The following is an 18,590-nucleotide window of genomic DNA, read 5'->3' as shown; positions in this document are numbered from 1 at the left end:
ACCCAATCTAATCTAATGCCCCCCCCCCCCCCCCCCCATTCTATCCCACCCTATCTGATCCTATTCAAGGTATCCACTCTACATCTACCTAATCCAATCTGATCGTGTTTTACCCAATTTTATGCAATCCTCTCTGATCCTACTTCAGACTATCCACTCTAATCTACCTAATCCAGTCTGATCCTCTGTCACCCCATTCTATCCCATTCTACAATGTACAATGTATCTTATCCTATTTCAGGCTATCCACTCAATATCTACCTAACCCAATCTGATCTAATGCCACCCCATTCTATCCCACCCTATCTGATCCTATTCAAGGCTATCCACTCTATATCTACCTAATCCAATCTGATCGTGTTTTACCCAATTTTATGCAATCCTCTCTGATCCTACTTCAGACTATCCACTCTATATCTACCTAATCCAGTCTGATCCTCTGTCACCCCATTCTATCCCATTCTACAATGTACAATGTATCTTATCCTATTTCAGGCTATCCACTAAATATCTACCTAACCCAATCTGATCTAATGCCACCCCATTCTATCCCACCCTATCTGATCCTATTCAAGGTTATCCACTCTATATCTACCGAATCCAATCTGATCGTGTTTCACCCAATTTTATGCAATCCTCTCTGATCCTACTACACGTCATCCAGCAATGCCTCATCCAATTCTACGGTATGGACCGTACCTTCGCTGAGCCCAAGTAGAGGTGCATGCGGTAGTTGGCTCTGTCCATGAGGTGCAGATCAAAGTTACTCATCCTATTGATCTCCAGCTGGAACGCCAAGGCAGGCTCCAGATGGCGGTAGATCCTGTCCTCGTGGAACTGTAGCAGGGTTGGGGAAAATAGTTTGGCCAGTCAGCAAACACTGGTTCGGACAAAGCAGCTATCAAAATTCTACCAATGGGTAAGGACTATCATACTACGGGCACGGGGAAGCAGTTCACAACATTTTCTTTACCTTAATTCATCGTGAGAGATTAAAAATTTCTGAAACACTTTATTTCTAGCATGGAAGACAAACTCTTTAATGACACTTCTAAGGGGTATTTCACGAAGCATTTTGTCCGTCAACTTTGTCAGACAAAGTTGCTCTCAGCCAATCAGATGAAAGGATTTCAGTAGCTTTTAACAGTTTGTCAGACAAAATATCCGACAAAACGCTTCATGAAATGGCCCCCTGGCCACAACACAATGAGACATACAAGCGCAAATTGACACATCTGAAGAATGTTTGCACAGGTATAAAAATTTGTATATGTTGTTGACCAAATAGAATGGGTGTTCTTTTTCTATCTAATGGAAGAACGTTAACTAATAGTCTAATCTTCAATCTTCCCATCTCGGTTCTGCGATATTTTAAGACTTTCAATCATTTAGATCTAGTTTTGGACTACCACAAATGCTGGAGGAAGTAATGAATATGGATGTTGATGTTTACGGTTTGTTTGCTTTAAGAATCATCAATCGACTATATTTGGCAGATAAGTAGTAATCTTAACTTTTCAAAATTCAGTCAACTTTTAGAGCACATGAAAGTTCTCTCCAGCACAGTGCTGAATTCAATGTTACAAAACAAGGGATTTTGCAGCGTGTATCTTTCATCCCATGTATTATTAAACACAAATCAAGCAAAGCAAATGGACAAGTGAATCTCTGATAAAGAAACCATAGCATACCACTGAAAAATGTGTTTCAACCAAAAATCTTCAAAGGCTACCAAGTTTGAATTTTGACATGGATCTGGTCGGCTGTTACTCACATCCAACCTAGCCCGGTAGGTGAAATACTTGGGGAATTCCCTCCTCTGGAAGATGACGAAGGTGAGACGACGGATGTCTCGCTCAAACAGCTTCCTTTTCTGTAGAGAGAGAAACAGATTGGAAACTAAAATATCAAGGTCTATTCATCTCCTTGATCGATTAACAACTGTTAAAGTGTATAGAAACAGCACTTTTATGCAAGCTGGCCATTTCTAGCACATGATGTACAATTGTATGTTTACAATGCAAAGTAACCGTCCTCTTGCAGTGTCTACATGTATTGAAAGTGTGGTTCTTGACCACAATTTCTTACTTGATACTTTTTTAACAGCTTGAACAAAACTGATCTATTAGGCGACAGAGGTTGATCTGTGAGGAACGCAAAGTCCAGTTTTAAAACAGAAAGCAAGTTTCCTGTGTACACTACCCTTAAAAGAAGTGCAAAGCCAATGAACAAAAATGTTTTCAGAACTACATGTGTAGGGAACAATAATATGATATCTTACAATGTATTCTCTGTCTATTCTGAATATAAATAAAAGTTGGATTTCCTGCAGATATCACTTTCTACAAAGCAAAGCAATGGTTGTTGGTATTGTTTTGAATACTGTATATGCCATATATTTAGCGAGTCTAACTTTTCGTGAATCAAGACTTCGTAACAATTTCGCAAGCGGTTAAATTCGTGATTGTGGAGTACAGTACAGAATGGAGAAATGCATGCATGCACGACACATTCATGCTGGGATCTGAGTTAATATTTTTTTGGCGTGTTTTTGAATTTGCGAATGGCACTCGACTCGCAAAATTCGGGAATATAAAAACCTTAGAAAATATTCAGCATAAACAGCAGTTTGGTTTCTAGCCACGCATTTGATTCTGGACCAGTATTAAAGTAGCATAAAGATTACCTTTTCCTGAACAAAGGCCAGGAACATCTCGGAGAGGTGGGCGTCGCTCTGAAGCTCCTTGTACTGGATGGCCACGTTGACGATGTGGATGGGCTCGTCGATCTCGCAGTTGTTCTCTGGAATGTTGTCGGCATTGCAGCCGGCTGAGAAGTTGAGGTGCATGTCCCTGAAGCGGTCAATGACCTCATCGAATGACCTGAGGACAGATTTGATTTTTTTTTTTTTGCATCAGTATGTACAAGGCATATATTGTCACGATAGAACGAGTCTCTACGCATGTAATAAGATGCAGCATATGCACAGAGCTCATCTCTTTCGGAACTGTATACTCCATTCACAAAATTTTGCAGGAGTATGGACAATTTCTGCCAGAATACATTGTACCTTCAGTAAAATCTTACACTAAACAATGCACAACCTAAACAAAACATGATCATACAGAATGAACAATACAAATCACTTCCTAAAATATAAAATGTAAGCAAGTGCATGGGAAGGGGGGGGGATTAAAACAGGGAATAGAAACGTATAGTGTGGGAAAAAGACTAGAAAAGACTAAAACAGTGAGACATAAAGTTAAAAGGAAGAAATATTTGACAGAGAAGCAAAATATATGCATCATAGGACTATAAATCTGATGGCAAATGAAAAAAACAAAACAAACTCCATCAAAATAAAAACATATAAATAAATGCAAGTAGAGAATTACTTCCCAAGAGGCTCGCTGGTGAGAAACAAGCCTTTATCAGTCCACAGCAATATGCGACAAAATATCCCAAATGCCCGTTTGTTGCTTGGCTCTAAAGGGCATCACCTACAACGCATGACCTGCTCCACTTTATAACCCTATGCTTAAAGTTTACACGCATCACTCTCTTCTCAGATGATGTTAATTATTCCAAAGCTTTGTTTATCTGAAAATGAAACAAGGTTTATTATTCCAAAGGTTTTAAGTATTCTGAAACACATAAATTCCCTATACCCACATGTCCATTAATCTGAAAATAAAAAGGGTTCATTAATCCAAACACTTGTGGTGTTATTCCGAAGGTTTGTTACACCGAAAATGAAATAAGGTTTGTTATTCTGAAGGTTCATTAGTCCGATAAGGAAATAAGGTTCGTGAATGCTCAAATGACAAGAGGGTGCATACTAACAAACCTTCTGAATTACAAACCTTCAGAATAAGGAACCTTTTTTCATATTCAGATTTAACTTTCAGAATAATGAACTTTATTTAATTTTCGGATCAACGAACCATCAGAATAACAAACTGTAACCCTCTTCTCAAACATCGGCCACACGCGTAGAGCAGTGAATGACTTACTTCTCAAAGTCGGCCATACTGGCGAAGGCACACATGAGACCAGTGCGCTGGCAGGGGGGTAGGAAGGCTCCCGACAACTCCTCCCCGAGGCTAGCCACGCGGGGCATGCCGTCAGACCTGGGCGACTTCACGATCCTACCAATGTCAAGATGGAATTGAAACCAATTATAAAAGAGTTTTAAAAACGATGCAATATCCAGTGAACTTTACACATATATTTGTTTACTTTTGTTTGTGCATGATAAATCACAACCAGATTATGCCATGCAGATGGTGCAAAAAAGCGGTCTTACCTGTTTGAAACATGCAATTGTAAGAAAAAAAAAAAGAAATTTGGGTCATTTGTCTGTGCAGAAATATTTGTGCTATTTACAGTGTATGGGAGCAAACATACAAAGGTTCTAACTATGGCCACTATAAATAGCAGTACACATTACATCAACTAGCATGAGGATCTGATAGATGTGTGATTATACCTACAAGTATGCATTACTATTTATCACAGAAGCAAGCAAGCTCATTCATTTGAAAGCAGAAGTTTGACTCCACCTTGTCTTTTTTTTTTAACTCTCTTAATCCCCTTAACAGAGAATATGAACCAATCTGATCCATCACTTCAAGTTGTACATTCTTTTGAGAATTCCTTGCAGATAAAGTTGCTCCAGAAACAAGTAGATTCCCTTATAGCTGTCTGCACCCCCTTTCATTTTTTCATTTTTCCAGTGATAATTAACTTTAGCATTTGGCAAAAAGTTACCTAACCTCGGTTGACATTGTCACAGAAATTCAGTGCTAACCTCTTCTCTTTAATCTTAAAGCCTTTTTAAAGATACTGACTTTTAACAGCTACTGACATAGCAACTTTCAGTCAACCATGTACATGTACTTATACAGTCATGCATGTTGTTCAGATCTGCATTTTAATTGACAAGGTCATTGAACTTTTCAAAATGCCAGATGTACTAAACTCATGATGAAAAGATACAATATACACATGTATGACATCATATTTCATACATCCTGCTCACATGCAGACTAGGATAAATAAATCACAGAGAGTTAAATAGTTGGAATTATTTTCTTATCAGATAAAGTATTAAGTAAAATGAAGTGAAATGCTTAAAGAGATAATTCAAGAGTGAGGCAACATCAATGCATATATTTATGTCACTACATTGAATCAGAGGGAAGCTGCCAACATGCAAAAGCCAGATAAATAGATAAAACAAGGTGCAAAGACATGAAAAAGGTCCTATTTGAAGGTGAATTACTAATTCTCTACAGACCACAGTCTCCAAATATCATAGACACTGTAAAATCAGTTTGCCCATACACAGTGTAATAACATGAGAGTTAAAAGATCAGTGATGTTAAGACGTAGAACAGACTATACGGTTTTAAGTGAGCACATATGCTGATCATAGGTGATCCAGTGATGTGACATAGAACACTTCTGATTCATTTTGGGGCTTGTTTTTCCACTCGAGATGGCTGTGTGAGGAACAATTTCTGCAGACACCCAGGTCAGTAGTTTGAGGAATGAGTGAAAAGTGAAGCATTTACACTTATTAGACGTACAAACACAATTGTATGAAGATGACTTGTAGGATATTCATGATTAAATACACGTAGTATCACCTCCATGTTATAGAATTACTGTTAGTATACTGACTGTTTGGCATTGATTAGTAAAATGTAAAAGGTAATAATAGAATACACATAAGGATATTATTATTCCAAGTAATGTGTAACAACAATTAACACTGCTCACACCACCTGTAATGGTTGGTGAAAGGAAAAAAAAAAAGTGTGAAGTTCCCAAATGCAAATGATGGCTACGAACTCTTTTCCCCTGTTAATATGTTAATTTACTGCTAGAGCTTCATCACATATTTTGAGAAAAGTTAGGGCAGAAAAGACACCAAATTCTCTCCATTCCATACATGTAACTCATGAGACAAGTAAAGTGACGCAGGGAGTTAAACAAGTAGAGCACAATCCTGGTATGTGCATCTTTTAAACATGGTTAATCAATTTTCCCTTTGAAAAAAAAATTAAGAAGAAAGAAGATTTCTCATGTACAAATATTGATAATTATGTCAAATGTTATCACCTAAAACTTTCATATGTCTGCTAATGAAATTATAATATCTCTCTTTTCGATTCTGAATGGCTTCTGTAATGAAATCCATGTGAAGCAAAGTTCTACATAAAGCGCAGTAACTCACTTTAATCAAGCAAACTTTGTTATTGCAGAAAATTATCTCACTCTACGTTTAAGACAGAAAAAGACAAAGAAATGAATCATTACATGAGTTCAACAGTATTAAACTACACATACATGTGATAGCAGAGCAAGACCATATCACCACACCTTGTTACATGTGAACTATTCTGATGAACTCTTATAGGGAAAAAATCTATTTAATCTAAAACCAACAGCATGCCTGCCACTGAAAACAGAAGTGGCCATCAGATCTCCATTGAGGTCTTACTGTCAAAAGTAAAACATAGACACAGGTTGATGTAAATGAACATTACCATGCTTGACATATTTACATGGGAAGCATTGCCACATCATGCAAGGACGTTATCTTGAGACATCTTGTTATCAAAACTATCTATAGTAAAAAATTCGGTGACACGCAACAGCGAGGAAATATCAGTTTAGGAAACTAATCTTAACTAAATCAGAAAAACAAGACCAAACTGTTATAACACACTCATCTACTTGAGAAGAGCATTTGTTAATAATAATGTGTATTTAGAGTCGGGGGAAAAAAGGAAAGGAAATAAAAATATTTGCCAAAAAATTTGGTGATATGATACATCTTTGTAAATTACTCAAACAATCATGGAATGAAGTTAATCTGAAATGGTATTAAGAATATCTGCCAAAAATTGGGCATATGTTATGTCTTCAGAAATGATCAGGATACATGTACATGTTGTGTGAATGATGGTATCATGACTGATGACCAATGTTGACTATACATAAATCCTGGACTTTAATCACAGCCAATGTTTTTATGACCGAAAAAAAAACCCTCACACATGTCTGGATTTTAGCTTGACTGTTTTACATATTGGTATTACAATGACCTAAAAATTGAAACAAAAAATGTAGTAGTACTATTGTAGTAGTAGTATCATTACAAATAATAATATTATGATGATGATGACTGTTATTACTATCATTATTATTATCATTATTATCATTATTATGATTATTATTACTATTATCATTATCATTATTATCATTATTATTATTATTATTATTATTATCATTATTATTATTATCATTGTTGTTGTTGTTGTTTATTTTTGATATCAATACCATCATTACTATTACTATTGCACAATTCCTCAGTCAAAAATAATACAGTGTTATTCTGTGAGACTTTAACGTGTGTTTGTGCTTTAGTCATGAGTTATAGGTCAAGTCATTTGGTGGTCACAGGGTAGATATAACTAAAAAACAGAAAAAAGAAGAAGAGAGGAATGAAAGATTGCAGAGTCGTGCCATGCCATGCTATACCATGCCATGACTTACACACTATGAGTCTTGCCCCTGTGGAAAGAAACAAGCGAGTTTGAAAGTTGTCAGTTAGAGGAGACACTCAATCACTAAGGAACACAGTCTCATGTCGCCTTTGAAATCAAGCAGAAGTTTCAAAGGGAAAGCCATGTAAAACTAGTTTGTAGAATTAATCTTTGTCATTTTCATGTTTGATTTTAGACTGTAGTCTCTTCATGCAACAGACCTCTTACAAGAATGGGAAAATGTGAAAATAAACAGCAAATTTGACTACCGTAGCAAAGGATATTTAACAAATGTCTCAAGCAGCTCTTAACAGGATGAACATAAGAAATCTGTTCACATCTTTTTTAAAGTCTCTAGAGTAATCTCTATCATATCAGTATCTTGTACTTAAAGTAGGGTATGGATCAATGATTTGGATCAGCTGCAATTGTTCTCTTCTCTTTGGCTCTTTACAGTGACCATCTAAGTTCCACTGAATCTTCACTGCTTAATTTTTAGAAGGCCATACATGCCAAAGAATCAGCAAATATAAAATCTATGCAATCCAATCATGTGTTGTTGTTCCTCTGTAGTCACATGAGAAGTCTAAGTCAGCATTAACGCCTACATATTTTGTACTTTGTAGCTCTTCATTTTTGCCATCTCGGCAGAAATAGTCCCATCATGAGCCAAAAGCTTGTATCGTACAGATGAGAATCAGTGAGACATCTCTGCTGAACGTGATTGAAAGAATCTCCTTTCTATCTCTCTCCCTTTCAGCATAATTATATTGTTCTTCATATCCATCTCTAGTGTTAAAATTGTGAGATTGCATATTCTTTGTTTCCTCAAAATTGCTCAAAAATCATGCCATTCATGAACTGCTGCAGCCAAACTCTTTCTTATAGGACACACTTTGTGCATTAAAGGCATAGTGAGGAAAAAAAAAAGAAGATCAGAGTATCTTCCTCAAATATGGCACAAAAGGAAAGTTTTGAAGTCGTGACAGCACTCAGTGCGACTCTATGTATGCAACACCAACATTGCTTTTGAAATCCACACATGAACATGTACTGGAGACTGCATGATCACAAATATGTGATCATTGTGGTGCAATTTGAATCACAATGCCTGAAGTCCTAATGTGCAGCCATGTTGCCTCATTACATCACCAATATCTTTCCGTTTTTCTAAAGATCCAGTGAAATTTGTGGTTATAATTGTCTGAAGAAAGACTGAAAAAAAAAATCATGCCACAAAAAATACCAGAATTACTCTTTTTTTTGTTGCCAGCGACTCTTTACTTTCACTTGGTGTCATTCTAATTATATTTTAATATAAACAGCGAGTATTCAATTTGAGATGGCAGCATCTGTATAGCCTCATTTACTTTTAGATTGATTCTACCGAAAGACACATGATCAATAACTTCTGAGTATATCAGGTGTAGAACTGAATTATATACAAACATTTTCCATTCAGGACATAATACATGATAACACCCAGATTACATTTGAAATGAAGGGAAAGTTGTAAACTGCCATATGGCAGAGAATGTGAAATACTTGTAAATATAAATCAAAAAATAGAGTGCACAAGAAAATTTTAAGCATAGCAGAGATATTGAGCACATACACTGGGTGAGTGGGAAGACGAGGGTTAATGTCAGAAGTACAGAAAGACATCATTTCCTTTTGATGTCACATCACAGATAGAGGAATTGCAAGCTACTCCTTCATATTAACACACTGTGCCAAGGATGTCTAGTCTACAACACAATCAATACAGATGGAGGCAACTGAACGATTTTTTAAACAGAAAATACACCAAATATTTAGAAATAGAAATTAAAACAACTTCTGTGAGGACAGGCAAGAGAAAAAAAAAGAAGAAATCAGAGGTTATAAGACAGAAAATGCAAACATGGAAGACAAAAGTGAGAAACAATGTCTGACAAAATGCTACGTGAATTTCGTACAAATGCAACATGACAAAGACTGAAGTGGTGAGAATAGTGCAGTATAATCAAATGGCCTGCATAAATACTGGTTGGTGATTAGTCATATCAAAATCTTGTGCCTAGTACAGTGAGGATTTAAACAGTTGTATTGCGTGTAGTGGTGTTACGTCAGGTAATATAATTCCAGAATTTGACCCACTGCCTACAGGGTGAGAATGACACGATGCATATTTAAGTAGACCATACAATAAAAATACTGCCTTGTCTACGTTTGTAATATAGCACTTGTCAGTGACTTGGGAGTTATATTTTGCTCTCAAGAAAATGTTTTTCCCTCAGCATTTCACACTTCACGAAAATATAATCTCTTGAGCAAAATACAACTTTCCACAGGGATGTCAAGTGTTGCATATATTACACCTCTAAAATGGCAATGATCTGTGTAATATCCAACCGTTGATAAAAATGATGGAATATACATGTACAGTGTATATATTAGGAAAAATCAAGAGGAATACACGATTTGTGGTTCTGCAATTGACAGGCCAATGTGGCTAAAATTGATCCTTCAGTTTGAAATATGAATCAATCATATTATTGATATGAAGAAAGTAACAATATCTTCAGTAACTGCGCCGAAAACGACATCCTCATTCTGAGGTATGGCATAAGGAACAGCAGAGCCAATTTTTTACAGGGTGAGATAGCCCACAAGGATTTCCACTCCAGAGACAAGGCACCTCATCAACAACCTTGTTTCGAGTGGTGGTACTATATCATTTGAATACAGATGTCAAAACTATGTATAAACAGGGAGCTGCAAAGTTCCTGAAAATTTTTCTAGAGATCTCGATGCAGATCATCAACTTTTGTGGGTTTTCTAACTACTACCAAAACTTCAAAAAAACTTGATGAAAACTGAATGAGCTTTTTATTGACAGCTATCTACTTAAAAAAGAAATGTGCTTTATAAAGACATAAATAGTAGAAAATGAAAAGGAAGGAGATGATCATTCAGTGTAGAGTGGGATGAATACCCTCATGAAATAGCTGAGGTTTAGCATAAAAAAATGGGGGTATTAGGCAAGCGTATCTTCTTCTTTTTTCAAAGTTGAGAGAAAATACAAGCAAAGATAAGTTGAGTGATTCAAAAGTTAAAATGCTTGTTATACAAAATAACTGATGTGCAAATGCACTAATGTCAGTAATAAATAGTATTAAGAGAATTAGCAAGAAAAGCGGATACATTTCTAAATAAAAGCAAGCAAACAAACAAACAAACAAACAAACAAACAGTCCTGATTACTGGGAAAAAAGGTTTGTAGATGTATAGATCAAGTGTAGGGTAGGACCACAAGCCAACAAAGACAAATTGGGTATAACAGAGAACAGCTGAGGTTATGGTGATGTTGTGAAGAAACTACGTGGATAATCTTACAAAACTGTGAATCCACTACACTCAAAAACTTGTGAGGGGATTCGCAGGTTTGCAAAACTATTTTTAGAAGTTGAATCAAACTGCAAGCAGACAAAAGCTTTTTAGTAGTACTGCAATGTCTAATAGAGTGGTACTTGAAGAAGATATAAAGCAAGGATTACACGTGGACAAAAACTCATGCACTTTGAGGTTTTAGTACCGGTGTCACGAGAAGGAAGTGAGAAACAAGCGGGGGATAGGACCACAAACGGGGCTGGCTTGGGGACCAAACTTGTGCCCCGCCCCGTCCGTGGGCATCTCGTCTCTCACCTGGAGCTATTAGACTTTTTCTTTTTGACACTTTTAGTGCCTGGAACATTGTGCCCCCTGTCAGTTATAAGGAACCTTGGGATGCAAAACACAAGACAAAGGGGTACATTCGGTTATCAAATCCAATCCTTCCATCTTGATATCAAGACAGTTGTGACAGTACAAAACCCGTAATAAACCATTTGGTAAACATACATGTACCTTTTTACTGTTGAAGGTCATGGGAAGTACAAAATTGTTCCACAACTATAATTTACATAATGATATTTTTTCTTTTCCCTTTTTTTTTTGGGGGGGGGGGACCCTGTCAGCTACTAGGAACCATAAGATGTACAAAACAATAAAAAGGGTACATCTGGTTATGAGAATCTTCCATCTTGACAAGAGAATTCAAGACAGTTGTGACAGCATAAAGTCATAATATCCCATTTGACAATTTTACCTATTCAACATGTCAGATCTCAAAGGTGTAAAAATTATTGAGAGACTATGCAATCCATATTGATTTCTTTTTTATTCAAGAGTTGATATTACATATTAGATGGATCCACCTCCATAAAGTGTTGACATATTCTTCTGAAGTTGATTGATGTCGCCATATATTAGTAAAATATGTGGGTAGCAGCCGATGCAAAGTTGGTATTTTATAGATATGTGCTGAAATAGATGTTTTATTGTACCACTGGTATCTGAGCATAGCTGAATTATAGATGGCGAGTAAATGAATTAGATGTTTACTCCACAGAGGCAAATACAGTACACATGAGTTCAAATTCATAGGGATATAAATCTTTATCTGTTGGAACAAAGTCTCTAATGGCAGTGAAAAAAAAATATATTGAGATGGAGGGATTAAGGAACGGGTTGAAATGGTAAAAATAAAATCCAGCTGAAGCGATGCTTATAGCAATTGTCCTGCACATCTGTTGCGACTTCAACGACATTCTAAAGCACTGTTATATCTTAACAATGCTTATTTGCCGGAATGGCTCACCAGACTATTCTTACGCTGCTTCCCTTTAAAATATCACACAGCGATAAATTTTGATGTGTAGTTTGTTACCTATGGCGAGTACACCATGTGGCCTGCCTGCAAGAAACATTGCAGGCATTCGTTCTTCAATACTCTTTTGTTGGTGTGTGCTCTCAATATCATTCCCACATGTAGCTTTCTCGCATTGTTATGGAGCCCATTCCCGCTAAGCGCATATCCCTTGAGGCGTAGACAACTAGGTGAGCATGTCTCAGTCATAGATGGGCATATGTACATTTTGGCAGCAGAAAATTGACGCAGAATAAACTAGGCACAATGTGCAATTAAAGCACGGATGAAAGCATATGTACAATGTAGGCTAATTTGTAAATCACACGCATGCAACCAAAGAAGCATTGGCCATATGACTTCAGAGCATGTGTATAGTAGACCCTGCCTCTGTATTTTGAGTATAAGAGTGCATTATTAGATCTCCCTGTGACTATCTGCTTTTAACAGTGTTCCTTCACATGCGACACATCACAACTTCCTTCACTAAATCAAAATAAAGAATTGATATAATTTGGTATGGCTCTACATGTCTAATCACTTATTTGTTTAAATAGTAAGCTGTTTTACTGGTATTCAGTTAAAATCCTAGAAACTCTTAAAGCTTTATTGACCCAACCCTACTTGAGTGTTATGATGTCAAAGCATCATCGGGAGGTATATGTGATACAATAATAGTCAGGAGGATTACATAGCCATTTGCACTACGAACCAATGCAGGATATTTGTGATGATTGGTATTAAATAAAGCTCTTACTCTAATGTTTAATCAACTGAGTATTCCTTTTTAAACAAATACATGAGTACTGGACTTATAACACACCTCAATAACTGTCATGAGACAAACAGTGAACTGTATGTCTCTGTGAAAAAAAAATAGGGGGAAAAATGAGAATGAGTTGAATTTGAAAATACTTGAATCATAAAACTTGCACATCAAATTAAGAGTATCTGAGCAGAAAAAAAAGAAGAAGAAGAAAGGCCAATCTGCATACATTTCTTCAAAACTAATTTCTAGCTGCCTTGGAACATGGTTGAATAATGAGTTTTTTTGGGGGGCATATCATGAGTTCTCTTTTCATGCTATTAGCATCATGACTCTTTAAAACAGGATGGTGGGGAGAAAAATGCACCTCAAACAATCAAATCAAATTGAATGAAACTGGACATCATGAAAAAAAAATAAAACTGAATGATTAAAGAAAATCTTGCGCACACACCAAAGAGGACATAAAATTGTGAGACACTCCTTTTGTGTAGAGCTGTTCATTAATAAGAAGCATTTGCCACAATCATTCAAAAGCAACTAAACCATCAAACAGTGTCATTTTATATCTTGAGTAAATGAGATTCCCCTCCCTCCCCCCCCCCCCCCCCCCCCATAAAATATGCAAGTACACGTACGGTACATGCTTCAGGGATTTATGGTTGCATTTCATTCACTCCTTGGGGATATCATATCCCTGGCTTAATTTCACAAAAATAGGAAAGTGCAATGACTGTACCCAAACTTAATTTACCGGCAGTATTTGCAATATGGCTCTCTGATAAATAGGGAAGTGCAATGACTATACCCTAACTTAATTTGATGGCAGTATTTTCATTGGCTATCTGATACCATGCCAGGCCTCCCCTACGCTCAAAATGGATGAACCCCTCTTGACAGCATGCATCATGATTTCATTACACACAAAAAAACCCTCCGATGCTGGAGCGCTCCATTTACCTGTTCGGGTGAGATGATGGAAGCATGAACTGGAATTCCACCAGACAGAGTCCATTGGACAGCATGGCGTGGTGTAGGCAGTTCAAGTCATAGGCAATGTACGCCCGCCTCACATACACCTGTTGGAAATAGCACGGGCATGATTAGATCAGAGGACTAATATCTGAATTTGGATGTCCCAGTATTTTGCTGATGAACTATGCACACATGTTTTGCATTACAAAGTATTAAGATAGAAAGACAGACAGATCACGGCCCTGTTTTATGAAGAGTTATAATTGATTATATATAGTTTATTTCTGTGGTAAGTCCATAGCAGCCTGTGTGGTAAGGAAATGTATAATCGATTATGTCTTTTTATAAAACATGACCCACATCTTATTAAGTGGTTTCTTTCGTGGTGGTTTTATTTTCGCGCTTTTCGCGCTTTGAGGTTGGACCGCGAATTTAACATCATGCGAAAATATTTTGAACTCACCGCTTGTTACAACGTTATTGCGCACATGCACACACGTAGATTCCGCGCATTGAGTGTATTGATGGTCAACATGCACACAGCGATACCACGCAATGTAGGTACAAGCATGTCATACAGTACTCGAGAGACGGAATTTCAGATAAGCATGCATTTAATTTTGATTTCTATTGAATAAATAAAAGAATAATTGGATTATAGTTTGGGTTTTCATGTGCAAAATAAAGCAGTTTTTGCCGACTGCGAATTCACAGATTTTGCCGGTCGCGAATTTAAACACAGGCGAAAAAGTCGGCACCGATGGAAACCGCGAAAGTATCTGTACACGAAAGAAACCACTTTTACAGTACAACATCTGGAAATAAGCTCCACTTGCATCTGTACGATAGTGAATTGGTATCACAGAACTGTGTGTTGGGGATAGATTCACTGAACAGTAATACCTGATACATGCATCATCAAAAGGTATTAATGATAATTATGGTTTTCAATAAAGCATCATTAACAGAGAGGATAAAAAAAGACAAAGAGAAAGCAAGTGACAGAAACAAACAGACAGACAAACATGGCAAAAAGACAAAGAAGACAGGGAAGGAAAGGAAGGAGGGGGAAAAATATGCAGGAAAATTTAATCACTTTGAACTCTAGCTATGTTCATCAGTCAAACATGATGGTGCAGTTTTAGCTGAAGTCGACACACGAGATTTCACTTGTACAGACAAGCAGTATGCGCCAATGTAGAAACTGTGCACGTATGAGGGCGACAACCCTCAAATATGTTCTGCAAGGAAGCATTTCATTGAATCACTATCTATATATCACATCTTCATATCATATTATGATAAATTACGTGGAGGAACGCACCTCGAGGGCAGCCTGCCTGACCACACTGTTCATGTGGAAGAAGAAGTCGGGCAGCACGTCGAAGATTGTCGTCTCCGACATGATCAATTTCTGAAAGGGAAGCAAACGCAGAGACAAAATAATGTACAACATATCTCAATATTTTTTGCTTGTTACACGTGATATCTGAGAGTGAACCAACAGATCTTCTCCAAGCCTATCAAATAGTGCACCCTGGAACAAACTACTCCTCCGTAATGATGTACTCATTAGAGTCACACATTTTCATATTGTCTTCTATTTGTTGTTTTTTTCTATACAGGGGAAATCAGAAACAATTAGAAGTATAAGAAATTATTGATTAACAGGTGACATACTGTACCTGACAGAGGGAGGAAATCAAACATATGCACATGTGAACAGAGGAGTAAAAGGTTGGAGTGTCTACTACGGGTCACCAACAGAAGAAACTAGAACTATCACTCATTGTGATTAATATACCCCCACCCACAACTGAGGGAATTAGCTCAACCAGGACTAATTTCTTTTTAATTTTTTAATAGCAAAAAATGTTACCATGGCAATGCACTGTTCAAAAGTGAATAAATGTATTGCTCACTGTTAGTCATATGTCCCACATCTCAAGTCAAGTGCTCAAAAACTGAGTGAGCAAGATAAATAAACTGACAATTTGTATGGTTTTCATTAAAAATTGTGTGTTATCATGGCAACACAATGTTGGACATTAAGAAAAAATGAAGTTTGCACAATAGCCGTTACATGTGCAATTTCAAGCCAAATGATAAAAGGCTGAGGGGCTTAGTTGAATTCACAATACTAGTGTATCATTTTCATTCAAAATATATTGTTACCATGGCAACACATTTTCAACACTGACAAAAGATTTTTTGCACATCTACGTAATGTAGAGGTAACATATGCCAAATTTGAAGCCAAAATGCTATAACACAGAGTTAGGAGAATCAAAATGTTTGCATGATTTTCATTCAAAATGCACTGTTACCATGGCAACACATTGTTTCACAATGATGAAATACGAAGTTTGCATATCTCTGTACTATAGTGGTTGCATGTGCCAAATTTCAAGCCAAATGCTCAAAGACTGAGGGAGTTACCTGAATCCACAATATTTTTGTATGATTTTCATTCAAAATATGCTGTTACCATGGAAACGCATTGATCAACATTAACAAATGGTTAAGTTTGAACATCTACGTACTATAGTTGTCACATGTGTCAAATTTCAAGCTAAATGCTCAAAGACTGAGGTAATTACCTGAATCCACAATATTTTTGTATGCATTTTAGTGAAAAGATGCTGTTACCATGGCAACGCATTGTTCACCACTGACGAAAGATTAAGTTTGCACATCTATATGCTATAGTGGTCACATGTGCCAAATTTCAAGCCAAATGCTCAAAGACTGAGGGAGTTACCTGAATCCACAATATTTTTGTATGATTTTCATTCAAAATATGCTGTTACCATGGAAACGCATTGATCAACATTAACAAATGGTTAAGTTTGAACATCTACGTACTATAGTGGTCACATGTGCCAAATTTCAAGCTATATGCTCAAAGACTGAGGTAGTTACCTGAATCCACAATATTTTTGTATGCATTTTAGTGAAAAGATGCTGTTACCATGGCAACACATTGTTCACCACTGACGAAAGATCAAGTTTACACATCTATACACTACAGTGGTCACATGTGCCAAATTTCAAGCCAAATGATTAAAGACTGAGGGAGTTAACTGAATCCACAATATTTTTGTATGATTTTCATTCAAAATATGCCGTTACCATGGCAACACACTGATCACCACTGACGAAAGATTAAGTTTACACATCTACGTACCACAGTGGTTATGTGTGCCAAATTTCAAGCTAAATGCTCACAGACTACGGGAGTTAGCCGAATCCACAATATTTCTGTAAGCTTTTCGGTAAAAAAAACTCGTTACCATGGCAACGCATTGTTCATCACTGACGAATGATTAAGTTTACACATCCATATACTATAGTGGTCACATGTGCCAAATTTCAAGCCAAATGCTCAAAGATTGAGGGAGTTATCTGAATCCACAATATTTTCATTTGATTTTCATTCAAACTATGCCGTTACCATGGCAACACATTGATCACCAATGACGAAAGAGTAAGTACGCACATCTACGTACCACAGTGGTCACATGTGCCAATTTTCGAGCCATATGCTTAAAAACTGAAGGAGTGAGATTTATCTACACATTTTTGTATGATTGGTTAAAAAAAAAACTGCCGTTGCCATGGTAACAGATTTTTTAACGCACACACCAAAGATGTTTTGGCACAACTATATAGTACATTGATCACATATCCCAAATTCAAACTGAATTGTCACAAAACTGAGAGAGTAGTTCGATCCACAACATTTTGTAAGATTTTTATGAAAATCTGCCGTTGCCATGGCAACGCAGTATGAAATACTAATGAAAAAGGTGTCTTGCACATTGGCCTGTGGTAGCAGTCACACATGCCAAATTTGAAATTAATTGCTCAAAAAATGAGAAAGTTGTTCGATCCACAAGATTTTAGGAAAATTTGCCGTTGCCATGGCAACGCATTATGCCATATTAACGAAAAAGGTGTCTTGCACATCTACCTTTGATAGCGGTCACACATGCCAAATTTGGGGTCAATTGCTCAAAAAATGAGAGAGGAGTTCGATCCACAAAATTTTGCAAGATTTCTTTAAAATTTGCCGTTGCCATGGCAACCCATTGTGCAATAGTAACAAAAAAGGTGTCTTGCACATCTTCCTTAGATAGCGGTCACACATGCTAAATTTGGGGTAAATTGGTTTAAAAATGAGAGAGTAGTTCAATCCACAAGTTTTTATGAAAATATGCCGTTGCCATGGCAACGCATTACACGATACTAACGAAAAAGGTGTCTTGCACATCTACCTTCGATAGTGGTCACACATGCCAAATTTGGGGTCAATTGCTCAAAAAATGAGAGAGGAGTTCGATCCACAAGATTTTGCAACGGACCGACCGCCCGACCGCCCGCCCGACCGACCGACCGACCGACCGACCGACGGACCGACCGGCCACCCGACCTCAGAGTGATTCCTATATACCCCCCCTACACACTATGTGTGGGTGGGGGTATTCTTGCGGTCGGCTACACGTCACTTCCGGTTGACTGGAGTGAAAACAAACAGCTTGCAAGCGCTAAGCCTGCATAATGC

The 18,590-nt window shown here is 37.1% G+C and overlaps 1 protein-coding gene across 1 annotated transcript in view; it reads right to left on the bottom strand.

Annotated features, from left to right (window-relative positions):
- Positions 1-699: 699 nt before the first annotated feature.
- The window catches only part of LOC139739595 (acetyl-CoA carboxylase-like), a gene marked incomplete at its 3' end in the record, with an annotated part of 73,021 nt that continues 55,130 nt past the window's right edge, over positions 700-18,590 (bottom strand). Inside the window, exons 24-30 of the mRNA XM_071650199.1 lie at positions 15,351-15,440; positions 14,012-14,130; positions 11,244-11,318; positions 4,014-4,148; positions 2,687-2,882; positions 1,775-1,873; positions 700-837 (exon numbers count right to left, since the gene is read on the bottom strand). Coding sequence (XP_071506300.1) covers positions 700-837; positions 1,775-1,873; positions 2,687-2,882; positions 4,014-4,148; positions 11,244-11,318; positions 14,012-14,130; positions 15,351-15,440 — 852 coding nt within the window. The remainder of the gene's footprint in view (positions 838-1,774; positions 1,874-2,686; positions 2,883-4,013; positions 4,149-11,243; positions 11,319-14,011; positions 14,131-15,350; positions 15,441-18,590) is intronic.

Source organism: Diadema antillarum, unplaced genomic scaffold (assembly GCF_040938485.1).
Source record: "Diadema antillarum isolate AM-2024a unplaced genomic scaffold, OU_Dant_1.0 seq00000807_RagTag, whole genome shotgun sequence".
Taxonomy (NCBI): domain Eukaryota; kingdom Metazoa; phylum Echinodermata; class Echinoidea; order Diadematoida; family Diadematidae; genus Diadema; species Diadema antillarum.
Note: the sequence above shows the minus strand (reverse complement) of the source record. Positions and strands in the feature narration are given on the sequence as shown.